The sequence below is a fragment of the Lotus japonicus genome, chromosome 6 (genome assembly GCF_012489685.1).
Source record: "Lotus japonicus ecotype B-129 chromosome 6, LjGifu_v1.2".
In the NCBI taxonomy this organism is placed as follows: domain Eukaryota; kingdom Viridiplantae; phylum Streptophyta; class Magnoliopsida; order Fabales; family Fabaceae; genus Lotus; species Lotus japonicus.
The window spans coordinates 6364564-6390112 of record NC_080046.1 but is presented as its reverse complement, the minus strand read 5'-3'; the positions used below and the strand labels follow the sequence as shown (position 1 = coordinate 6390112).

The 25549-nt window shown below is 37.8% G+C and overlaps 3 protein-coding genes across 5 annotated transcripts; all 3 read left to right on the top strand.

Moving 5' to 3' along the window:
- Nucleotides 1-2548: 2548 nt before the first annotated feature.
- LOC130722563 (serine/threonine-protein kinase WNK8-like) lies at nucleotides 2549-5812 on the top strand. 2 transcript variants are annotated; one of them, XM_057573322.1, is made up of 7 exons: nucleotides 2550-3071; nucleotides 3199-3236; nucleotides 3333-3560; nucleotides 3745-3965; nucleotides 4055-4212; nucleotides 4320-4722; nucleotides 4786-5812. In XM_057573322.1, exons 1-7 carry the CDS (start codon nucleotides 3009-3011, stop codon nucleotides 5541-5543), a joined length of 1869 nt encoding a protein of 622 aa, XP_057429305.1. In that variant the 5' UTR covers nucleotides 2550-3008; the 3' UTR covers nucleotides 5544-5812. The 2 variants fall into 2 exon arrangements, with proteins under 2 accessions (XP_057429304.1, XP_057429305.1); XM_057573321.1 differs by having other exon boundaries at nucleotides 2549-3071; nucleotides 4320-5812.
- Nucleotides 5813-19586: 13774 nt separating this feature from the next.
- Nucleotides 19587-20222, top strand: LOC130724788 (agamous-like MADS-box protein AGL62). The gene has a single exon (XM_057576068.1). The coding sequence runs from the start codon at nucleotides 19587-19589 to the stop codon at nucleotides 20220-20222; it is 636 nt and encodes a 211-aa protein (XP_057432051.1).
- Nucleotides 20223-21621: 1399 nt separating this feature from the next.
- LOC130721868 (uncharacterized) lies at nucleotides 21622-23727 on the top strand. 2 transcript variants are annotated; one of them, XM_057572454.1, is made up of 5 exons: nucleotides 21622-21767; nucleotides 21839-21943; nucleotides 22924-22994; nucleotides 23097-23159; nucleotides 23268-23727. In XM_057572454.1, the coding sequence occupies exons 1-5, from the start codon at nucleotides 21704-21706 to the stop codon at nucleotides 23580-23582; spliced, it is 618 nt and encodes a 205-aa protein (XP_057428437.1). In that variant the 5' UTR covers nucleotides 21622-21703; the 3' UTR covers nucleotides 23583-23727. The 2 variants fall into 2 exon arrangements, with proteins under 2 accessions (XP_057428437.1, XP_057428438.1); XM_057572455.1 differs by having other exon boundaries at nucleotides 21679-21746.
- The last annotated feature ends 1822 nt before the right edge of the window (nucleotides 23728-25549 follow it).

Genomic DNA, 25549 nt, shown 5'->3' with positions numbered 1-25549 from the left:
CGACACTAGACCCTTGTGTTTTCTTGTTGGAGTTGTGTTGTATTGACCGACACTTACTCCGAGTTGTGTTGTATTGACCGACACTAACTCATTGGGTTTGGTTGAGATTGGGTTGTGAGCTAGACACTTTCGTGGTAAGGACGATTCGTTGTTTGGCTAACCACGTTGCATTCAATCGGGTGAATAACGGGAATGGTTCACCTGTGCATATCATGGTGAATAACGGGAATGGTTCACCTTGCATAAATGATGAATAACGGGAATGGTTCATCATATGGTGAATAACGGGAATGGTTCACCAAGGATGAATAACGGGAATGGTTCATCCAGGATGGATTTCATCCAGGATGGATAACGGGAATGGTCCATCCATAGTGAAGAACGGGAATGCTTCACTTGTGGCGAACGGGAACGCGTCACAAATCCGGATTCATAATTGCATTTCACGCATACATTCATGCTGACTGAGACTGTGTGCTGTTTGTTTATTGAAGCAATGTTAGAGCCATAACATGCTAGGATTACTTATATGCTTAAATATCAACATATATCTATACCCCATATCACATGTTGAGTGTATATCTACGTATTTCTGTGAGTTGACCCTAGCGCCTTGGCTTTGTTTGTATGTTTGTGTTTGGGCGGTCGGCCTGCTGCCAGATGTCGACGGTGGATTGGTTTTCGATGGTCTCTCCCTCGGGGGGGATCAGGTTTGAGTTGGAGGACCGTACTGACGAGCGTGGACGTCTGACGGAAGGAGTTTTACGACGCATGGAGCTGAGCTTCAACTTGCCGTCTTCAGTTCGCTGTGGACTCGGTTATGTGAGCAGTGAAGGGAGGGTAGGTTTAGGCAGGCGTCATTTTTTGTGTAGAGCTCTGATCGTCAGTTTCTTTTGGGGACAGGGTAGGTTCCGATGTGTGGCTTTTTGTGTGGTTCTTTTGAGGAGGATCACAGAGAGTCTGTCGGAGTATAGGGGTCTTCCTTTCAAGCCATTTTTGAGTGCCGACTTTCTCTTGGATAACTGTATTTTGATACTTTTACTCACAGTTCTGGTTTGTATATTTGCCTGCGGGCGTACTACTTTGGAGTCACTGCGGCTTCGCGTGACATGGAGTGCAGCTGAGGCTGTACAGATGTATATATTGTATATCGGTTAGTTTAGTGGTTGGGCTATGTCTTTATTTCCTATTGCTTGTTTTAAAAGGAATTAAACGAAAAAAAAAATTACCTGTTTTCCGCGTAAAGTTTATTTTTGGTTACTAAAGTGACACCTGGAAAGCGGGGTGTTACAGCTTGGACAACATGTCCCTTTGATATTGATCAAATCTCAAGAAACTTGGAAAACATTCAGCTCCCTATGCCCCATCCCAATCCTAGACATGTTTCGTGGCTACCTCCTAACATCGGGTTGCTGAAATGCAATGTTGATGGAGCCTCAAAGGGCAACCCGGGGACCAGTGGGGTTGGAGGAATTATTAGGGATTCAAGCAAGAAATTTCTTGGATACTTTGCAATTGGCATAGGGTTCGGTTGGGCACATGAAGCTGAGGTAAAAGCAATATTATTTGGCTTGCAGTTTTGTCAACAATTTCTCTTCAACAATGTAATTCTTTAAAGCGACTCCACAGCGGCTATAGGATGGGTGGTATCGAGAGAAAAACGACCCTGGAAACTGCTCAATGAACTGAATCAGATTGATATTCTGATGAAGGAAATCAATGTCCTTGAAATTAGGCACACATATTAAGAAGGAAACTCGGTTGCTGATTTCTTGGCAAACACAGGTTGTGAAGGTTTGGATCCCCTTTGGGTTTTGTTGGAAGATAGAAGAGCGAATTAACTCTCTTACTTCTTGCGGTTCACTACTATAAGGCACCTAGGTGCACTGCGCTTGTAAATTGGTAGTCTGTTGGTTTTGCTAAGGCACAGGGCATTTTGTATTGCCGGGTTGGGTTTTGCTAATAGCTTCCTAGTGTTGCTATAGCAAACTGATTGTATCATGCTACTTTAGTTTCAATAAATTTGATCTTTAAAAAAAAATCACTTGAAAGCACCACATCCAATTGGTCATGAGTAGATATTGGTCTTTGAAGGTACATGGAAACATGAGAAAAAATTGCACATATGAAAATAACTTATAACGAAATTATTTTCTTTCATGAAAAAAAAAAAACGAATTAAACTAACGATAAAGATGAATGATTAAAAATTGAAACTAACCAGATGAAAAAAGATATAGTTTTTATTTTTTATTGTCAATCAAAAAAGATATACGATAGAGATAAAAAACAGAATTGGAAATAAGGCTCAACTCAACTTGATGATAACTTTACAACCTTTATCTTTGACGGTTTACAATTTGAAGTGTTACTTAATTAAAAATGGCCATTTAAATTTAAATAATAATCAAAATCAAAGTTATCTTTTTACTTTCTAAGAAAAATCTAATAAGTTAAATTTTATGGTCCGAGCTGATAATAAATGATTAATTATAAGATAAAGATAAAGTACTCAAAATCAAATATATAAGATAAGATTAAGCACTCAATAAAAGAGGGTAAAGTGAAATTTGCAACTCCTAGTATAATAATTGTTAGAGGGAAACGAGAGTCTTCTCCTTCATTCGTGTTCATCATCATCGTGTTTGTGTGTTGTGTGAATTAGGGTTAGGGTTTCTTCAGAAGATGCAGATTGAGGTATGGGTGCGTCTACGTCTGATTCTTCATCCATGAGCGTTCTCCCCTTGCTGCGGCGGCGATCCGAACGCAACAACCCTTGCTCCTCCATGCAATTGCGATTCTCCAACATGTGTTCCGCCGTCGGTTGTCGATTCCGCCTCCGCTTCCAATCGGAATTCGATTCCTACTCCGTCGCTTCCGAGGCTTTTTCTGAAAAACCCACCTTCCTCCGCCTCTTGACCCTTTGATAATCATCATCAATCACAAAATCACTCTACCCGATTTGCCCCTCTTTGTCGGGTCGGGGTTTTCTTCTCTCTTTCGCTGCTATGGATTCCGAAACTGGTGATGATGGTGTTGTGGAGAAAGATCCTACGTTACGATATGCACGGGTATGTAATTTCACTAATTTGTATTGTATGCTACTGCTCTGCTATTGTTCTTGAAAATTCTTTATTGTGTTTGTTGAATTATGTTTGAATTTGAAATTTATGTAATCAATTTTCGATTTTTCTTCAGTATGATGAAATGTTGGGGAAAGGAGCCTTCAAGACTGTGTATGCACCTCCCTCTTTTTGTGTAATTGATCAACAGATTGAATAGTACAATTGTTTTGTTTGAATTTAATTTTTGATTTTTGATTAATTGTGTAGATATAAAGCGTTTGATGAAGTAGATGGTATAGAAGTTGCGTGGAACCAAATTAGTATTGAGGATGTTTTGCAGTCTCCTAGAGATTTGGAGAAGTTGTATTCCGAGGTTCATCTCCTCAAATCGTTGAAACATGAGAATATCATTAAGTTGTATAATTCATGGGTGGATGATAAGACCAAGACTGTTAACATGATAACTGAGCTCTTCACATCTGGGAGTTTGAGGCAGTAAGTTTACTGAATTCGATTGATTTTACCCTAGACCATGGTTTAGAATTCATGGAAATTGCAACATGCTGCTAATGCGGCCGCAATTGCTGTCGTGATGTTGAAAACCCTTTAAAACCATGCTTTGCATTTTTTCTGCTTTTGTTTTGTGTAACCCTTCATGGTGCTCTTGCTTATGTGACAGGTATCGGAAGAAGCATAAGAATGTGGATATGAAAGCCATCAAGAACTGGGCGAGGCAGATTCTTCGAGGACTATGCTATCTGCACAGCCACAGTCCTCCTATTATTCACAGGGACCTAAAATGTGATAATATTTTTGTTAATGGGAACACTGGGCAAGTTAAGATTGGAGATCTTGGATTGGCGATTGTCATGCAGCAGCCTACTGCCCGGAGTGTTATTGGTAATATGCTTGTTCTTCTTCTAGTAGTTTAGCCTTCTATTGAACCTTTCAAATGAAATAAATTCAGTTTTTATTCTCACCGTGTGTAGGTACACCAGAGTTCATGGCCCCAGAGCTATATGAGGAAGAATACACTGAACTTGTCGACATATATTCCTTTGGCATGTGTATCCTGGAAATGGTCACCTGTGATTTCCCGTATAGTGAATGTAAAAATCCGGCACAGATATATAAGAAAGTTACTTCTGTAAGTCTCAGGCATTTGTATTGAATCTCTCATATTGTTTATCAGTTCCTCCTTTTTTGTAAGAATTAGCTGATTTATCTTCTTTACTGATAATTTTTTATTTTCAGGGTATAAAGCCCGCTGCTCTTGCTAAAGTAAATGATCCTCAAGTGAAACAATTTATAGGGAAGTGTCTAGTTCCAGCTTCTATGAGATTGCCTGCATCTGAACTACTGAAAGACCCATTCCTTGCGACTGAAAACTCAAAGGAGATCAATCATGATATTATGCAGCTTCCTAATCCCTCCATCAAATTAGTGAATCCACCAACTTGTGAGCCTCATCCCATGGAGATAGATTCAAACCTCAAGCATACCTCACCTGGCTCCTCTGCACCAAAAGTTGAAGAAACTTTTCAAGTTTCGATTTTTGATCTCCTGAGGAAGACTGAGAATAACGAATTTAGGTTAAGAGGGGAGAAAAATGCTGAGAATACAATTTCCCTTACGCTGCGGATTGCTGATACTCATGGTAAGTTTGATACATTTTTTTTATTTGTTTTACTGTGCGCTAAATGTTTATATGTTTATGTAGGTGGAGCAAGGAATATCCATTTTCCATTCTATGTCGATTCTGATACAGCAATTTCAATTGCTGAGGAGATGGTGGAAGATCTGGAACTCAGGCATGAGGATGTAGCTGTCATTGCCGAGCTAATAAACGACATCATTGTCAAGCTTGTGCCCAACTGGAAACCTTTATGTGAGAACCTCTCTGCTGGAACAGATCACTTGTGTAGGCCTTCTTCTGACGCTCAGAATGATGAACAATTAAACTGCCATTGGCCATTACGATCAAGTGATTTTGATATGAAGGCAATTTGTGAGGGTTTGGTTCATTCGCAGCTTGTTGATGGGGAAGATCAGGAGAAACAGGAATCTGTTTTGTCAGATGTTTCAGCTGAGTATGGGATTACAACTGACTCAGATTTTAATGGTCTAGAGCCAGATTTCTTTATTTTTGACGAGTGCTGCGAGGAATCCAATGGTTTCAATTCAAGTTCAGAATCTTCAGACTTCAGAACTTGTGGTCAAGAAGATGGACACAAGAATCAATCAGATAACTCAGCTAGTAGCTCACTAATCACCTCATGTTCTAGTCCATCCAAAAACATGAACATGTCAAGCACATGTTCTCTTGATTTAGCTGACAAAGATGAGCTGCAGTTGGAACTTGACGCAATTGAAACTCATTATCAGCAATGCCTTCGTGACCTTGTGAAGATGAGGGAGGAAGCCATAGAAGATGTCAAAAGGAGATGGATAACAAGGAAGAAAATATCAGTTATATAATGCGCCAGTCCGAGTGATTTTGTGATTGTTCTTTTGTTTGATTTTTCCCTGTTTTTGGTATATTCGTTTACCTCAATTGGTTTCTGTTTTTTGTCTTCAATTTTTCTCTTGGTGGTACTATTTCCTTTGGTTTGAGAGGGGGTTCCAATTGACCCTAACATTTTATAGGATATTATTCTATGTGGATAACATCGTAGAATGAGCTAGTTCAAAAAAAAATGCTCTTTGGACAAATTAAAGTTTGAATTTATCTTCTGAATTTTCCTTCATATGTTTTTTACTATTACGTAATTTTATTTGTCCGACTACGTCACTATTTGTGAGTACTTTTCATGATGGTGATGGTGAGGAAGAATGGAGTTGATAGAAATATGGATAATGCTTTCTTGGAAGAAAATGGTCATCCTGGATACTGTCAAATCTTCAGCTTGGTTTATTTGTTTTCAAGTTGTTTGCTGGAATAGTAAGTGTATTGGTTGGCTCATGTTTGCATTTGTTGGCCTCGTTCAATGCCTCCATGATCAGGTTGAGAAGAGTTCTCTGTAGCAAAAAGCAAGGTAAAGGAAGTTTGGATTAATAGCAACTGTCTTGATCACAAACAACTTAGAATAAGCAATTGTTTTGGGTTGTAGTGGATGTAATATATGTAGAATAGTGGACCATTATGTCCAAGGTTCGACTGAGTAGATAAAAATAGGTTGGACCCCATGGAAGCTTGAAGGCCCAAGTTAGCCACCGCCAATCATTAGCAAGGCTTAGTCGATTAATACCCCATCAGAATTCAACCAAGCTGACTGAAGTACATAATGAGGTTAGTCACCCCTGCCTAATTTTAATTTATTTTTGAATTTTATGTGGAAATCTGACCAGATTCTCTGAGTTTTGTTTCCCTAATTTGATTGTTTCCTAATTTTAGTTAATTTTTGAATTTTTATTAATAAAATTGTACCTATAAGTATAACCAATAAAAGACAGCAAGTTTTTATTAAAATTAGATCTTAAGTCAACAATTGTAAATGCGCTTAAAACTTGGTAACTACAATAGCAATGGAAACAAGATTTATGAATATTTTCATTTTATTTCAAAAAAAAAAAAGATTTATGAATATTTTAGCAACTAATAAAGAATTGTTCTCGCAAAGGATTTTAGGAAACAATTTATTAATATTGAAGAGACAACTTATAACAAAAATAATAATAACTCAAAAGAGGCCTCTTTATTTCTTCATGCCTTGTTGCTTCCGCTTGCTTTTCCTTTTCCGGTTGAGGAGCGTTAAGATCAAATTGACATCGAGACTTTCCAAGTGCATCAAAGGAGTCCCATACTACATTAAGTCCCTTATGATCTTCATTGAAGCACATGATTGGTTAATTCTTGGCGAGTCGGTAACAACTTTGTACAAATACTGCAATAAAGTGTAGGCGTGTGGTACATGATGAACAATTTGATCAAACGTATCTAATAAACAAAGAAAAACCGTTAGTAACTAGCTCAAGGTTTTGGAAGCTAATAATAGAAATTGAGGCCATTTGTTATGGTTTAGTAGTATAGAGAAGACAAGTAAGAGTTCAGGATGGGAAGACACAAGCAAAATACAAGCACCACAAATTCAATTTCATATAATAAAACCAATTAAGTAACAAAAAAGAGAATTGAACCAATTAATTCAAGTTTGAACTCATGAAAATTTGAATATTCATAAAAAGTCATACATGAGAAAGTGAAGAGCAAGAGAGAAAATTGAGAGATTCTAAATGTTGTACCACCTGATCAAAATCCCTTATTTTTTCTCTTTGTCTTGTTTGAGTTGTTTCTTTAATTAAACAAATCCAAACAAGGCAATTAACTTTTCTTTTCTTTACCTTGTTTTTTTCCTTTCTCTCTTCTATTTCCTTCCCTATGCTTGCTTCTGTTAAACAAATCACGGCTTGACTATTATCCTAATGTTATGTTTTTTAAATAGTATAACTTTGGATGTATGGGTCCCATTACATGTGATTATTAAAAGGAAATAAAAAAAGAGAGGTGCTGTGCTGTGCTGTGTGTATAAACGTATAAAAGAAAGAAGGGGTGCTCACGTTCTGTTAATCTCTGCCTCTTGCCTTTAAATACTATGCTTCAAATTTTTTTCCTTTAGAATTTTCAAGAAGCCAGGGGTGACTAAGCAGGGGGAAGTCACCCCTGTGCTTCCGCCACTAGGAAGATTAACTTTTAATATGATCTGTGAGGAGCTGAGGGCACAAGTTGTGATGGCGGATGCTGCCCCTGTGAGACAGAAAATTGCCACTTGTATTTGGAGGCTAGCTTAGCAACAGGGAGCACTATAAAGACAGCCTCAGACAAGTTTGTTTTAGCTTATACAACTTGCCGCAAGTATTTTCGTGAGGTTTTCAAGGCTGTAGACACAGTGCTAGTTGTTGAGTTGTATAATCCAAGTCCTATGTGGCTAATTAGTGTGATTAGTTAGCTAAGTCAGCAGTTAGAAATATTTGTTTCTGTTGTTAAAGCCTTATTATAAAAGGCATGCTTTGTTTTACTTGTAACTGTACAATTACTCATTCAATAAACTGAGAACTGTGGTTCTCTTTCTCTCATCTTTTCTCTCCCAAATTCTCTTAATCTCTAACAAATTGGTATCCAGAGCTAGAAAGATCCGTGACCTGTTTGGCTTCAGAAATTGCACGTTCAGAACTGCGTTTCTACTGCGTGCAGAACGCGATTCTTAGATTCACTGCGTGTGAATAGTTTGTGTGATTGAAGCAAGAAAGGCGTTCTTGTGAGTGAAGCGGTGAAGGCTCGTGCTCGGTCTTGTAAGTGAAGCGGTGAAGACTTGGGTGCGTTCGTGTGAATTGAAGCGGTGAAGTTTTGCGTTCTTGAGAAGCTGTGCGCAGAATTGGGAATCGGCGAGAGGATCTGTCAATTGATCTGAAGGTGTTGATACTGGGAAATTCAAGCTGCAATCAAGATTAGGATTGCTTTCGATCCTTCTGGGTGCGACCAATTTCGATTCTTTTGCGTGTTGAGTTGAGATTGAATTGGTGACTCTTGATTTGCAGATTGTGATCAAGAACTCTGTAGCAGTAATCCACAATGGGTGGAAACAGCAATGGCAATCTTCCATCTATGTCCCTCCCAATTCTGACAGAGAAAAATTGGGACCGATGGTGTACGCAAATGAAGATCTTGTTCAGTTTTCAAGAGGTGAACGATGTGATTGAGACTGCATTTCCAGTTCCTGACAACAATGCTTCTGATGCTCAGAAATCTACCTACAAAGAGAACCAGAAGAAGGACAACAAAGCCTTATTCTTGTTGCATCAATGTGTGAATGATGTGCATTTTGAGAAGCTTCAGAATGCAAAGACTGCAAAAGAAGCATGGGATATTCTGGTTAGAAGTCATGAAGGAAGTGATAGGGTGAAGAAGGTGAAACTTCAAGCTCTTAGGAGGCAGCATGAGATGCTGCACATGTTTGAAGGTGAAAAGATTTGTGAGTATTTCAATAAAATTGTTACTCTTACAAATCAAATGAAGGGCTGTGGAGAAATCATCACTGATCTCATGATTATGGAGAAGGTGATGAGATCATTGCCTCAGAAATTTGATCATGTTGTTGCTGCCATAGAAGAGGCAAGGATCTGTCCAAGATGACAATAGAAGAACTGCAAAGTTCTCTTGAAGCTCATGAGATGAGGCTAGCTGAAAGAGTTCAGGTAAACAAAACTGAGCAAGCCCTGAAAGCAAGTCACTACAGGGATGATGACAAGAAGAAGAAGAAGAAAAAATGGAAGAGCAAGCGTGAGGGTAACAAAGAAGGATGGAATCAGAATAATGATAAAGGGAAGCAAGATTCAGATAGGGCAGAAACCTCAGAGAAAGGAGGATGGCAAGGAAAGAAGCAAAAGAAGCGAGATAAGAAGAATGTAGAGTGCTTCAATTGCCATAAGTATGGTCACTACTCATATGAGTGTAAATCTGAAAAAGGAAAACAGAAGAAGTGTAACATCCTGATCTGACGACTGGCCTCACGGTAACAACACGAGTCTTTTCAGCGCGCTTTGTCCTCACTCGCGCGCTTCCCGGGAAAACTTCCCAGGAGGTCACCCATCCCAATATTACTCCAAGGCTAGCACACTTAACCATGGAGTTCTTATGAGTTGGGCTCCCGTTAGTAACTGACTCTTTCCCATAAAAGACATATAATGTACTTATATTATATATGTTGTTGTTGATTTTGTCATTATCATTCTTTTTGTTGGACCTGACCCTACTTGTTTGCTATGTGTTTATTTGGGGGGGGGGGGGTAGATGGACGTGAAGATAATGGCGATGACTCATTCTTGGGAGTTGATGATACGTGACGTGCCAATACCGGAGGACGACTACACTTCAGAGGAAGAGGAAGAGGCTAAGGAATAGGGTTTGGGTTGAGAGTCTTTTGTTTTCTGTTGGGGTTGAGAGTTTCCGAAGTGTTGGTATCGAACAATTTTATTGCTTAAATTCGAATGAACAAGTTTTGATGTAATCTTTATTTTCATTCAGGCCTTTGATTCGTACTCTTTACAGTTGGTTATCTAAAAAGTTTTACGATGTTGGTTACTTCCGCGTGTTTTTGGAAAGGTTATGTTTCAAGAGTTTTCGTAAAATGAAAGGTTTGTCATTAATTGAAGATTAATAAGTGAATCGACGAAAACTCTTTATGAAAATTGGTTAATTAGTTACTGTGTAACACTCGAGAAATCGGGGCGTTACAAGAAGCACCATGAGAAGGAGGCCTATACTGCACAAGAAGATTCAGATTCTGAACCATTGAACTTGATGGTTATCAATTCTTCTCTAGAAGAATCAGATTCTGAACCATTGAACTTGATGGTTACCAGTTCTGCTCTTGAAGAATCAGGTTGTGAACCATTGAACTTGATGGTTACCGATTCTGCTCTTGAAGAATCAGGTTGTGAACCATTGAACTTGATGGTTACCGATTCTGCTCTTGAAGAATCAGGTTCTGAACCATTGAACTTGATGGTTACCGATCCTGCAGAAAGCTCATCATCAGAGGTTTGGTATCTTGACTCAGGATGTTCAAACCATATGACAAGCCATAAAGAATGGCTTTCTGACCTTGACACATCAAGGAAGAGTAAGGTGAAGTTTGCAGATGATAGCACATTGAAAGTGGAAGGTGTTGGGAATGTGGAGATTCAGAGAAGTAATGGCACTAAAGCCATTATCACACATGTGCTGTTTGTTCCTGAGATGAAGGTCAATTTGCTTAGTGTAGGGAAGTTGATTGAGAAAGGTTTTGTTGCAATCATGGGACATGGCAAGGCTGAATTGTTTGATCCAGATGACAACTTAATTATGAGAAGCAAATTGTCCAGGAACAGAACCTTTAGAGTGAATATCAAATCTGAGGCCATTCAATGTCTATCTGCTAGAGATTCAAATGAAGAAAGCTGGCTATGGCATTCAAGGTATGGTCACCTGAATTTTAAAAGTCTCTCTCAGCTAGGTTCTAAACATATGGTATCTGGAATCCCTAAAATTTCCCAACCTGATAAATTATGTGAAGTTTGCTTAGCTGGTAAGCAACCTAGGAACTCATTTCAGTCAGAAATTAAGCATAGATCTCGAGCAGTCTTAGATGTAGTTCATTCAGATGTATGTGGACCATTTGAGACATTTTCATTGGCTGGAAATAGGTACTTTGTGACCTTTGTTGATGAGTTCAGTAGGATGATTTGGATATACTTGATAAAGCTGAAAAGTGATGTGTTTGAAATATTTCTGCAATTCAAAGCTTCCGTAGAAAGGGAAAGTGATAAACTGTTGAAAGTCTTCAGAACAGATGGAGGAGGTGAATATACCTCAAACCAGTTTGAAGTGTATTGTCAGAAGTATGGTATCAAACATGAGGTCACTGCACCTTATACTCCTCAGCATAATGGCTTAGCTGAAAGGAGAAACAGGACCATTTTGAACATGGCCAGAAGCTTGATCAAGGGAAAATGTCTGCCTCAAAAATTTTGGGGAGAGGCAGTTTCTACCTCTGTCTATATTCTAAATAGAAGTCCCACCAAGAAGCTTGATGGGAAAGTACCAATTGAGGTGTGGACAGGTTCCAAACCATCAGTTCATCATCGAGAGTGTTTGGCTCATTAGTTTTCAGACATGTTCCTGAGCAGAAGAGAACCAAGCTTCAAGACAGAAGTGAGCCAATGATACTAATTGGCTATCATCCTACGGGTGCATATAGGTTATATGATCCAATTAAGGATAAGGTACTCATCAGTAGGGATGTGATTGTCCTTGAAGATGAAAACTGGAACTGGGAGTCAAATTGTACTAGTTTGAGTCAGAATACACATGAGGCCACAACCACAAGTGGGGTCACACAGAGACAGTTTGATTTTCTGAATTCAGAGGTTTTTGAATTACAACCAGATGCTGAAACCCAGATTCCTACTGAGGACACAACACTTCAAAGATCACAGAGGGTGAGAAATCCACCTTTGAGGTTGAGTGACTATGAAGTGTTGACAGATGATTTGATTACTGATGAGGGTGATCTGATACACCTTGTGTTGATGGCTGGAGCTGAACCACTTGATTACACTGAGGCTTTGAAACAATCTGTGTGGAAGAAAGCGATGGAAGAGGAGCTCAGGTCAATTGAGAAGAACAAAACTTGGAAACTTGTTGAACTACCAGCTGGAAAATTGCCAATTGGAGTGAAATGGGTTTTTAAGCAGAAACTCAATCCTGATGGCTCTATCTCAAAACACAAAGCCAGACTTGTTGCCAAGGGTTTTCTTCAGAAACAAGGATTAGATTACTCAGAAGTGTTTGCTCCAGTGGCTCGAATTGAAACTGTCAGACTTGTGATCGCTGTAGCTTGTGCAAGAAATTGGTCTTTGTTCCAACTTGATGTCAAATCTGCCTTTCTTCATGGTCCTCTAGAAGAGGAGGTTTATGTGCAACAACCTCCTGGCTTCAGTGTAAAAGGAAAGGAGAATTTGGTCTACAAGTTGCAGAAAGCTTTATATGGATTAAAGCAAGCCCCTAGGGCATGGAACAAGAAAATTGATTCCTTTCTTGAGCAGCTACAATTTGTGAAGTGCATTGTTGAACATGGGGTATATGTAAAGGATTGTGGAAATGGTCATTTGTTGATCATTTGTCTATATGCGGATGACTTACTTGTGACTGGTTCAGATGTGAAGAAAATTGATGAGTTCAAGAAGCTTATGGAAGCAGAGTTTGAGATGACTGACTTGGGCAAGTTGAGTTACTTCTTAGGCATGGAGTTTGCTTATACTTCTGCTGGTTTGTTGATGCATCAGAAGAAGTATGTTCAAGAAATCTTGAAGAGGTTCAATATGCTCACTTGCAATTCAGTGTCTTGTCCAGTTGAGGCAAATGTAAAGCTCACAAAGGATGAGACAGGAGAAACTGCTGATGCAACTTTGTTCAAACAAATAGTTGGCTCTCTGAGATTTCTCTATAACAGCAGACCTGACCTATCCTTTGGAGTTGGCTTGATCTCCATATTTATGTGTGAACCAAAGAAATCACACATGCTAGCAGCTAAAAGGATACTGAGGTATCTTCAGGGAACTTCTGATCATGGAATATTTTTTCCTTTTGGTACAGGTCAGAAAGAGTTAAAGCTAGTTGGCTATGCAGATTCTGACTACTATGGAGATTTGGTAGAGAGGAAAAGTACTTCTGGTTACTTGTTCCTCATGAACAATGCTCCAGTTTCCTGGTGTTCTAAGAAACAACCAGTGATAACGTTGTCTAGCTGTGAGGCTGAGTATATCTCAGGGAGCTATGCTGCATGTCAAGCTATGTGACTTGAAGAATTGCTGAAGGAAATGAGGATTCAAGTTCAAACTCCTTTGCAACTGTTGGTAGACAATATTTCTGCCATAAGTTTGTCCAAGAATCCAGTTAGCCATGGAAGGTCCAAGCACATTGAGGTGCGGTTTCATTTCCTCAGGGACTTGGTGAATAGAGAGAAGCTCAAGGTAGTGTACTGCAACACTGAAGTGCAGTTAGCAGATGCTTTTACTAAAGCATTGAAGACTGACAGATTTGAGAGCTTGAGGAAGAAGATTGGTGTTATGTCTCTTAAGTACTTGGCTTAAGGGAGAGTGTTGAGTTGTATAATCCAAGTCCTATGTGGCTAATTAGTGTGATTAGTTAGCTGAGTCAGCAGTTAGAAATATTTGTTTCTGTTGTTAAAGCCTTATTATAAAAGGCATGCTTTGTTTTATTTGTAACTGTACAATTACTCATTCAATAAACTGAGAACTGTGGTTCTCTTTCTCTCATCTTTTCTCTCCCAAATTCTCTTAATCTCTAACACTAGTGCCTAAGTGTGCCTGCAGTGGCCTGATGAGGATGTCTTGAGGGAGATCAAGGATGAGTTTGAGTCTACTTCAGGGATTCCTGATGTGGTGGGATCCATGCACACATCTCCGTTTCCTGTTACAGCTCCCAAGTTTTTCCCTGGTGCTTATGTCGACGAGAGGCTCTTAGAGAGGAACCAAAAGACTTCATATTCAATGTTGTTTCAGGCTATTGTTAATCCGAGAGGTGTGTAAGTTCACTTATGTTTCTGTGGGTTGGCCTGGATCAATGACCGGGAATGAGTTGTTGGAGAAATCTGGTCTTTTTCGAGTGGCTGATGAGGGGCTTCTCACAGGGATGATTGTTGGGAGTTCAGGGCACCCAATGATGGATTGTCTCTTGGTGCATTACACTGAGCGGCCCCTTACCCGGTCTCAGCATGCTTTCAATGAGAGGATTGGCAAGATCCAGAAGGCTGCGAAAGATGGATTTGCAAGGTTGTACGGGAGATGGGCTATCCTTCAGAATCAAATAGACGGGGATGAGAAAGAATGGAATTATCTTTTGAAGTCTTGTTGTGTGATGTACAACATCTGCGAATTGAAGGGTGAAAAAATAGGCCATGAGCTAATGCTTGATCTCACCAATGATGAAATGATGCCCGAGCCTCATGTTGCTTTGATATTTGTAAGCTCCATGGAGACTAGGGATGCAATATCTTGTAGTCTTTTATAATTATTTTTTTACTAGTTTTCCAGCATTTAATTATTGGCTTAATCCTCAAATTAATCCATGTCTTTGTATCGTCGTCTGAATCAGGTCCCTGACCGGAAAAATTTGTGGATTAAATCCCTGTCTTTGAAAAACGTATGGAGCCAGTCCTCGCCGGAGCTCCGAGCTCCGGCGAGTGATGAAATGGCACGCTGACTAGATTAATGAACTTGACGTGGAATTAAAAATTAAATAAACAATTAAAAATTAAATTACACATAAGAAATTTTAATTTAATTAAAAAAAACAAATTCCTCCCCCCAATTAACCCCAAACCTAAATTCCCCAGTTCTTCAACATCATAACCAGAACCCAGAAAACTCAGAAAACAATCGCAGATTCTCCTTCTCCTTCTCTCATAATTTTCCTTTCCCTTCTTTCTCTAGTGTTCAGTAGCAGCAGAACTAGGAAAGGGAAACAGAAACCCAGATCGACCCAGATTGAGGAAAACCCCAAATCGACATGCAAACCACACACAAGAAGAACAAGAGATGGCAGCAATGGAACAACAGAATTAGGGTTCATCATCTCCTTTTCTTCCTGCTTTTGCATCTCTTCTCCTCTCCCGTTCTTCTTCTTCTTCTTCTTCTTCTGCTTCTCTTCTTCTTTTCTCCGCCGACGGAAGAACAAGAGATGGCAGCAATGGAGCTCCACGAGAAGATATCACCAGTGGCAGCGTCGGTGGTTCTCAAGAAGGAAGAAAGGAGGCGACGACGGCGGCACGATCTGGACTTGAAAGAGAGGAGTGGCGGCGCGGTTCCACGAGAGAGAGGAGAGACGACGACGACGATGCGATTCAAAGGAAGAGGTGATGGTTGCAGCGCCTTCCAGGTCAGAGAGAGGAGAGACGACGGCGACGATGCGATTCAAAGGAAGAGGTGATGGTTGCAGCGCCTTCTAGGTCAGAAAGAGGAATGGTGGGTTCGACGGTGGTTTCACGGTGATGCTGGTTCAAGGGAAATCGCGTGGTGGCTGTGATCTGTCACGGTGGCTCCATGAGGATGGCGGAGGTGCGAGGAGGAAGAAAGGAAAACCCAGAGGTTGAGGGCTCCATGGGTTCTGTTCTGGTTTTTTCTTCTGTTGATTTTCTGAATTTTGAAGAAATGGGGATCTGCAACTTTAGATTTTTGGCCAACAATGATGAAAGGAACTGAAGATGGGTTTTACAGAGGAAAGGAAGAATATGTATGAGACGTCGTGAAAGGAATTGGAGATGGGTTGTAGAGGAAAGATCTCATCATATATGAAAAAAGATTGCGTTGTAGCGAGAGGAAATGGGGAAGGAGAAGGAGATGATGATGAACCCTAATTTCTGAGTGGTTGATGAATTGGGAATTGAGGTAATTGGTTAGGGAATTATGATTAGTTGGGGGGGAGGAATTAAGATTGTTTAATTAGTTTTGGTTTATAATTAGAATTAGTTTAATTTTGTTAATTATCATATGTGTAAATTAATTTAATTTTTTTAGTGTCATGTCACCTTCAGTTACACAGTCAGCATGCTGCATCATCACTCGCCGGAGCTCCGAGCTCCGGCGAGGACTGGCTTCATACGTTTTTTAAAGATAGGGATTTAATCCATAAATTTTTCAGGTTAGAGACCTGCTTCAGACGGCGACACAAAGACAGGGACTAATTTGAGGATTAAGCCTTAATTATTTATATGTTTATGAGTGTAATGTAATAGTTATTGACATTGTGCTTTTGCCCATTCTGTAATGTAATAGTTACTGATTTCAAGAATTTAAGTCCTTGCTTTAGTAGTATCATCCATAGAAAAATAACATTTATGATGTGTAAAATGCCTTTAAAGAGAAATAAAACACTCTGACAGGTTGTTTTTGCCCCTCATACCCTTGTACAAATGCATCCTGATGATTAGAAATCATAGTTTCCTAGTGAGGGGTCAACATTATGTTCATCTATTTTTTAACAGTTAAGATTCCAAATTTTATCCTCTAAATTAAAATGGCAATCCATCATTTTACTGCATCAGAAAGCCATTGAGACACAACATTATAAAATAGCAGTAGACCATCTCAATCGCTTTCTGATGCAGCACTTATGAGGGGCAAAAACAGCGCGCTTGTCAAATCAAGCAACTTCTGGCATCCCTCTCAGTCTTGGAAGCATGGTTTCCAACAATGAGGCCCTTGGCTCAGTCCCTTCAGCCTCAAAAATAATTAAGAGGAACATATTGGGTGCTGATGATAGACTTGGGAGTAGTGGAATGGTGCAGCCTCTTGTATCCCCGTTAAGTAGTAGATTGATGATCTTGTCGTATCTGACTCTAGTACTGTTACTGCAGCTGTATTAGGGAGAGTTTTCTCCCCTGCTGTGGTTCCTGACATGCAATGGAGACCCGAAAATCCCTTTCAGAATCAGAATGATGCAGTAATTTTTTTGTCCTAAAATTTCTTTTGCTATTTAGTGGTCTAGTATGTTCGTTTAGGTGATTTGTGGAACTTGAAGTGTGAACTTTTGGTTAGTGATGCTTGAAAGCATTTTACATGGAAAATAATTACATGAGATGGATAACTATTGTTGGGGTTTGAATTGCCAGAACACTTAAATAGTTCACTCAATATATTTCAGACCATATACCAAATTCTTGGTGATTTAGTAGAAAGGCTAATCCCGAATGTCATGTTAAAAGAACATTGCGGGAAAAACCTAGATAACCAGATATCGAATTCGTTAAAAGGCCAATCAAGATAAGACTATGAGATGTGAAAGAATAAGCATAAGCATTAGAAAGAAAATAAGATTGTATGTGTTTGTCATGTAATTTATTGAAATTATCGTAATATTATTTAATTATTAAGAAATTTAAAAAAAATAATTTCTTATCAAAATAGTTTTTAAATTGTAAATTATTCACTTAATCTCAAGTTCACATCTAAAATTATATTTCTATATTAATGTCAAAAATAATATTTTTTTTTGGCATATTGGGAAGATAAATCACATTCTTCAGGAATTGATCTTTGGACATTTTCTTCCCCAACAACCCTTATTCACCTAGCTCTTACCACAAGTAAAAAATAATCTAAATTAGCACAAGTAATTTATAATTTACAAAAATCACTATAATAATTTTATTTATCACAAAAACACATTTGGTCAATAGTAATATGGTGAATTATGTGCTACCCGCATTATTTTGTTGTTGTGTGATATCCATATTAGGTGGTCCAGTAGATTAATGACGTGCGGTAATTGAAATTATAATTCTAGTGCAATAGTGCTATCGTTCACTTGACAACTCAACTATCCCCCGAAGACCTTTGTTGACGTCCACTGTGACCTTGAAGCTGTTGCAGTGAATCTCAATTCTAACATTGGGCCTGAGCGACATTGTTTCAATCAAGGGAAAGACTTAACACTTATCTAATCGACATCATTAATCTTAAAGTATATTATTAGGAAAATACAATTGCTGACTCATGTAAACATGAATCTTTATTATTATACTCCTCATTTTGGGTACATACAAACTTAATAAAGTAACACAACAAGCAGCTAAGAAACATTTTTTTTTTAAGAAACGCAAAAGGGATAAATTTTTGGAAAAGAACAACCATCAAAAGATTGCATTTGACTGCAGGAATGAAACAAAAAATCTCATTCGTTGCTTTCTTGCATAATTTTTGTTTGTAAGAAATTATAGTTTGTTGAACAAAAAATAAAGTTTACTGGAACTCTTTTTTTTTTTCTGGTATAAGCTCAATTTAATGGTAATGTCATATTCTCAAGGAGTTGATGCTATGTTTACTTGAAAAAAAAATTAAAAAAAAGGAGTTGATGCTATGTCCAAGTCCAACACTCTAGAAAACCACGTGGCTCTCGTTCAGATTGTGTTGTGCATATTTGCTGTGCTCAAATGAAATAATACATATACTAAGATTAGCGTTAATACAATATGATTGCAGAAAATCTTCCTCGTAATGCTTATGGAAAAATTGGAAAGAGGACCTTGAATAGCATATATGTTTTTTAATAGAAAAGATATATGAATCAAGAGAAAATATTTTGTTGGCCAATTATTACAACCTTTCAAAGGAAAAAGAAACCAATTTCGTTAAGAAATCAAACATTGAAAAAATTAGAGGGTACATACCTTTTCAAGTTTATTTTTATTTTAAGATAATTTCTAAAAATATATCTTATCTCATGGAAATGATAAGTTTATAAAATGCTGCAAAATTTACTTGATATTTAATGTCTATTTGGCCGTGACCTTTAAGCAAACCATATGATGATAGTGCAACAAAAATGTGTTAAATGGCCAGTATATTGAAAAACTTTGTTGAATAGTTTTACCATTAAACTCAATTGGGTGGTGGTTTGAAAAATTTGTCAAAATAATTTTATCTAGTTTTATCTTTTATTTCTTAGAAAATTTGTAATTTTATTTTGCTAAAAAATGTAATTGATAATTAACCATGGTTTTTAACTAGAAACTTTTCATTTTAAAAATATCACAAACATCCGCCTTTAAATTTAGAAATTTGACGTAACATTTTTTTTTTAAGAAATTCGATAACGTGATGTAAAAAAAATTCGTTTATAATACCAACTGATTGCACTTGTTTTTTTTTTAAAAAACTAATTGTACAAACATCCGATTTACTTAAAAAAACAACCGATTTTAGTCGTGTATTTTTTTTTACATCAGAAAATGATTTTAGTCGTATATTAAGATCAAAGAATATTATATAACTTCCTAGTTTTGGACTAATATTAAAAAGTAATAAACCATATAAAAAGGAAAATTAATTGAGTTTGGGGTAAATTAAAGATTTAGCAATATATATATACTGATGTTAGTTTCCACTCATGGAATCCTAAAGCAAAAGAAGAAGCATTTGGCTTTCTTCTTCATCTTTCTCTCATTGCTCAGATTTATTTCTGCAATGATGAAGAAGAAGTCTAGCTTAGGTCGCCAAAAAATTCCCATTGAGAAAATACCCAAAAAGAGTCACCTACAAGTAACATTCTCTAAGCGTCGTTCAGGATTATTCAAGAAAGCTAGCGAACTATGCACCCTTTGTGGTGTAGAGATCGCGATTGTGGTTTTCTCTCCGGCCGATAAAGCATTCTCTTTCGGTCATCCAGAAGTTGAGTCCATCATGGATCGTTACGTGACTCGAAACCCTCCCCAAGATCCGTCTGGGGCTTACCAACTTGTTGAGGCTCATCGAAATGCTAATGTACGTGACCACAACATGCACTTGACTCAGCTTCTTAACCATTTGGAGATTGAAAAGAAGCGAGGGGATGAAATGGATCATGTGAGGAGGGCTAGGCTGAGGCAATTTTGGTGGGAGAGCCCTGTTGATGAGCTTGGCTTGCATGAGTTGCTCCAATTAAAGGGTTCTATTGAGGAGCTGCAGAAGGATATGGGAAAACTTGCCAACAAGTTCATGATGGAGCAATCCATTATATCTTCAAGGGCTAATGGACTTGGACATTATGATGCATTTGAGAACAAACCTGGTGTTGAGATTAACTTTGCTTCCGCGCCTAATGCTTACTATCTCGGCTTTTGACATGAGTGTCTTTGAATTTCGTTTTTAATTTCTTTTCTATCCATGGAATTAAATCACACATATTGGTACCTCGCCGGTTGTTTGCTACCCAATAATAAGTGTGATAAAGTAAAAAACCTAAAAATGGTTAAAAATAATGTCCTTTTCAACTTGGACTCATCGAGAATAAAATGTCATTTTCCTTGATTAATGTTTTGCTAGTTTTCTTGGACATGTATATAATGTTTATTAAGCAACAACTTGTTGGATAGATTTGTATTATAGTATATATGAAATAGAGTTGTGTTTACACGACGTTTTTGTATGGTAAAAAAAACCTTGTATTACGAAATTGCTAGCCTAGCCCTAGGGAGTGTATGAGATGTATAAAAAAGCTTCTTCAACCACTACACAATAGCCATTTATAGTTCTTGGATATTGTCCTAATAAAGGGTAATTCGTATCATCTTATCTCCATTGGAGCCAAACTTGAAAGTTTTGGATCGTCGCATGGCTAGTTCTCATTAGCTTGCTAGCCATTGAACTAAATTTTTCATTTTCATATATATGGCTGCACGATTGACTTGACTGAGGCCAAAAGTTATGCTACGTTGGTTATGACCGCAAGTAATTCTGTTGAGTACATACTAGTTCATTGTTGGCTAGGCGTAGGTTCCCACTGATGTTGGGAAACCATCACATATAGGTTGGCATGAGTTGTTTCTATTCATCCAAACCCTTATTGTTCAAAGTTTCCCATGAAAGTTTTAAGTCAATGTAAAGGTATGGTCAAAGAGTACACAACCCCTTAAGCTTCAACTATGTTGGATGAAGGGGTTAATCTGAAGGACTGTGTCTACCAACTTATGGTTGGGAAGGTACATACATAACCTTTAAGCTTCAAGTCTTTTAGATGAAGAAGCTTAAATATCTTGCAAGATCGTGACATGATGTATGGCCAGAAAGGCATAAAACCCTCTAAGATTCAATTTTATCAAACGAAGGAGCTTGAGTTTTATGTTGGATCATGATGGATGATGCGTATGCTTTTCTAGGGTAATCTCTCTCTTCTCTTCTTATTTTCTTCATTTTGCAAGTGTCACCTAAGACACTTCACCCCTAATTATTGATCTTTGTATTCCATTACAAATTTTTGTAGGGGAGGAAAGTCAATCAGCCTCGAGTTTTAAGCTTCCCTTAGGTTCTTATTCCTTAAGATGTTAAGGGGTTAAAAATAGTCGTATCGAAGAACATCTTAGTCAATCTTTTGTTTTCTCCCATTGTAATGTTGGCGGTGGTTGTGATGTACCTATCCTTCCCCTTACAATGGACTCATAATTTAACTTGCCCTACCCAAAAGAGAAGCCCACGTTTCATTGCAGAGTGTTTGTTCTTCTTTTTGGGCCCAAAATGATTTCACAAAAAACATAAAATCACTATTTCCCCTAAAAACCTATGTTATATACTCTTGTTTCCCAGTTTTGATAGACGAGGCGCGAGTTATGGCAGAGAGGAGCAAAGAGCTTCTCCAGTTGGAGCACAAGGGCATGCCCCTTTCATCCTTAGGTCTTCATCATCTTTCTCCGTTTATTAGTTTTTTTCTCTAATCATGAAGTTGATTTTATCTCTCTATGCAGAATCCACTCTTCTTGTTTGCGATGGTAAAAGAGAATCAAACCCTAAAACCAAGACACTCCCTCGTAATGGCACTCCTCTCACTGCCCCAGTTCAACCTAGCCAGCGTAATGTTTCAAATTCATCCCAAGTTTTTATCCTCACTGGGTTCTCTTGATTCGGATTCCTGAATTTGATCTTAATATGAACCCTGAGATACATGTTCAGTAATTAGAGTTAACAAAAAATATATTTTCACATAAATGTCACCATCTCTTAAAGTCTGATTCCGAGATGGTGAAGTTTTGTCCACCCCTTCAAAGCAAATTACTTCATTATCTATTTTCACATTAGCATCTTGGGCACCTACCCACTTCTTCGAAACATTCTTGAGTCTTGACTATTTTCATCTTTGAGAAATGTTAGGCATCACACATTTTACTAGCCTTGTTTGGTCACAATTTATACACTATGATTGGTATATTTTTTTAAAATCAGCTCAATTCTCCTGTTTAGTAAATTGATCTATTTTTAAGAAGCTGACTAATCATAGAGTATGCTGGTAGCATTCTTCTTGCTTCTTTAGATTTTTGTCTTCTATAGGCTTCAAAAAACATCTGGTTAACTTCATCAGGAACAAATTCATAGTTCTACTCCTTTAATTGACCATGTAACTGACAGAGAATTATTCCTTATTTAAACAGGAATTGATTCCCATGATTAGAAGAGATGTTATTTCCCTTTCTGTAATATTGTATCATTATAAAATTAGCTGTATCAACTCTGGAGTCTGGATCAAGACAGTATTTGCTTCAAGTTTTTCTGAGTTTAACAATCCTTTCCTCTGCCTGTTCACATGCATTTTTGCTTTTGTTTTGTAGCTATTTATGTATGTAGTTGATCAATGGTTAAACTTGTGATTTGAAGAAAAACTCCCAACACAAATTTAAATAACAAACATATTGGTGACATTACGGTGAAAAACAACTTTATTATAGGCATAGGCAATGAACTAGTTATCGTTTGCGTATAGCATATTTCTATGATGAATAAGTTAATACTATGAAAAACAACTTTCAGCCTGACATATAATTTTGTATTGGTGCAGTTTTAGGGAAGGTTAAAGACTTCCTAGGAGTGATGTCAGAAGCAAATAAACGGCTAGAACTTGATGCAAAGGTTAAAACTTTATTTCTAATTATGGCCCTAATATTTGTTGCTTTTTAACCATTTTCTTCCCTTGTTCTATTTTCTTATAGCTTTTGTTAAAAAAAAATATAGGACCATCCTGAGAATTATAATATTGAAGAGCTAACTGGAAATGAAACCAAAGTTATTGAAATGGTTAGTATTGTTCTATCTCTCTTTGGATATCAATAATTATGTCTGCTACCTATATTTTATCACTGACTTGCAAGTAGTGAATTTTTTTTTTGTTTCATTTTCTTTCAGGATTTGATGCTTGGTGTTGCTGATCTTCATACACCTGAGGCTGTGGCTGCTGCTGAATCAGCTATTACCAGTGGTCAGCATGTGATTTCATTGGCTGCTGATGGTAGTGAAATGGATTCGGAAGCAAGCAGTGCGGATGATGACAGCGGGGATGATGAAACTGAAAGCAATGATGAAAAATGTGATGATGGAAACAATGGTGAAAAGCCTTTTTCTCATGTTCAAAAATCTTTTCCTGGTAATGATGATATTACTGAAAAACATAAGGGGAATCGTAATTCCAGAAAGCATTCAAGGATAGTTGAGCTATCCTGAACCCAGTGGATTCATGTGTTGTATTAAGTTGTTATAACTTGTACCAAAATGATGGCAACTGGAATTTGCTGGTTAACCTTTTGCTGTGTTGAGAATAAGTATAGTAGCCAACATAAATGAGAAATTACAGTAAATCATTTTTAAACTGCTAATGATACACAATTTTAAAGAACAGGAATTATAGCAATCAAATCTTTTTACAAGAAATCAGGTGGACCGTATGAAAAATAATAAAATGAAAACCAATCACAACTTGCCATATGTCTTCATGCATTTTGTATCTGTAACATGTAGCATTTTCCCCATTTATTTTGTTTACTGTTCTTATCTGAATAACACTTCTCATATAACTACATTTTTCCTCTCTGGATCAATACATTAACTTGTTTCTATTATTTCACCTAGAAGCAATGAACACAATTTGAAACTAGTGCTATGGAGGAAGGGTGACCTGAAGAACTATTAGTGAGTCTTGTCTCTCATTCAACCTCATTCATTTTTCTGTTTGATTATTGAATGTTGTGTGCACATATAGCTGTTGGAATTAGACATGGGTTGGAAAGGGTTCGAAACTTGCTTTGAACTTGAAGACAAAAAGAAAAATGATGCATCTACAACAGAAGGAGAGTGGCGGTGCAGCACCAACACCGTAGAAGTTGGTGGTCAAGCCTACTGGTTCTCCGGTGTTGGTATTGTTGTGCCACTCTTTCATTCTCTCTTTGTAGAGACGTACTTTTTCCTTTTTCTCTTCAAGAGCAAAGCAAGTTGTGAAGTCTTCCCAAGTTGCTTTTGCTTCTGCCATCTACACGTGAAATCAAACAAAAAGAAAAATGAACAAAAGGTTGATTGAGAGAAAAAACTCGCTAATAGTTCTTACGGCAAACCTTCCTCTATAGCACTAGTTTCTGATTTTGTCAGTAGTTGTGAAAGGTACTGTAACTTCAGGAGAGATAATTACTTATAGGCTTATTAGCACTTTTGGTCCTCCAGGTTTCTAAAATGTGCAAATGGGGTCCCTAAACTATAAAAATAACATTTTAGTACCTCCACGTTAGTCTCCGTCAACACTTTTGGTCCCCCACCAAATTTCCACGTGGAATTTTAATAAAGTTTAAATTGTTAAAATTAATTAAAAAAAACAAAAACTTCATCTTCTTCATCTTCTCTTCTCATCTTCATCGTTCTCTCTCACAAATTACAGCATCATCTCCATTTCTTCAGCAATCCCAACCCTATCCAAACCTTAACCCCAACCTCCCATCAAGAGAAAGAGATAATGTGAGGGGAGGGTTTGGTTGTTGTTGAGATGGAGATTTGGGACGCATTGGAGGTGCGAATGGACCCAAAAACCCCTCTCTCTATTTCTGAATCGCTGCTTCCCTCTCTGTTTCTGAATCGCTACTCTTTCTCTCTCTCTCTCTCTCTCGATTTTTCGAATCTGGGTAAGGAAAGGATAGAGGCTGCGGTCGTGATTAGGGTTTGGTTCTGTTTCATTTGAGAGGAAGAGTTAGTGAATGGTGGCTCTGGTGGTGATTTCAGGTGAGGTGAGGGTTTAAGATGGTAGTGGTTTCTGGATCGGTGGTGACTTAGGGGTTGGTGAAGAGCAAGGGTTCAGAGGAGTATTCGTTCAGAGAGAAGAATCGAAAGTAGTGGAAATTCTTGAGAAGGGGATTTATGTAAAGGATTGAGTGTTCCATGCGTTTATTACGTTGTAATGTCTTTTATTTTTTTCCCCTGTTAATGATTCATGGAATCAAGCTTCTGAATTAGTGACAATACAGTATATAATTCGTTCCATGGAATCAAGCTTATATGTACACACCTAATGAATTATCTTTCTCTGTTCCATGTGTTTATTTTGGATATATATAATTTGTGCTTTATTTCCACAATCTGAAGAAGAAAAAAAATCCTTATTTTCTGGGTTAAGATGATTAAGATCATAAGGTTTTTTGGTTTGATTTGTT

Bases quoted from the DNA above. Each gene is read 5' to 3' on its own strand.
- LOC130722563 (XM_057573321.1), top strand. From the start codon at position 3,009: ATGGATTCCGAAACTGGTGATGATGGTGTTGTGGAGAAAGATCCTACG. The intron at 3,966-4,054 runs GTAATATGCTTG...CACCGTGTGTAG, and splicing joins TACTGCCCGGAGTGTTATTG to GTACACCAGAGTTCATGGCC. The intron at 4,213-4,319 runs GTAAGTCTCAGG...TTTTATTTTCAG, and splicing joins TATATAAGAAAGTTACTTCT to GGTATAAAGCCCGCTGCTCT.
- LOC130724788 (XM_057576068.1), top strand. From the start codon at position 19,587: ATGATGAAGAAGAAGTCTAGCTTAGGTCGCCAAAAAATTCCCATTGAG.
- LOC130721868 (XM_057572454.1), top strand. From the start codon at position 21,704: ATGGCAGAGAGGAGCAAAGAGCTTCTCCAGTTGGAGCACAAGGGCATG. The intron at 21,768-21,838 runs GTCTTCATCATC...CTCTCTATGCAG, and splicing joins CATGCCCCTTTCATCCTTAG to AATCCACTCTTCTTGTTTGC. The intron at 23,160-23,267 runs GTTAGTATTGTT...ATTTTCTTTCAG, and splicing joins AAACCAAAGTTATTGAAATG to GATTTGATGCTTGGTGTTGC.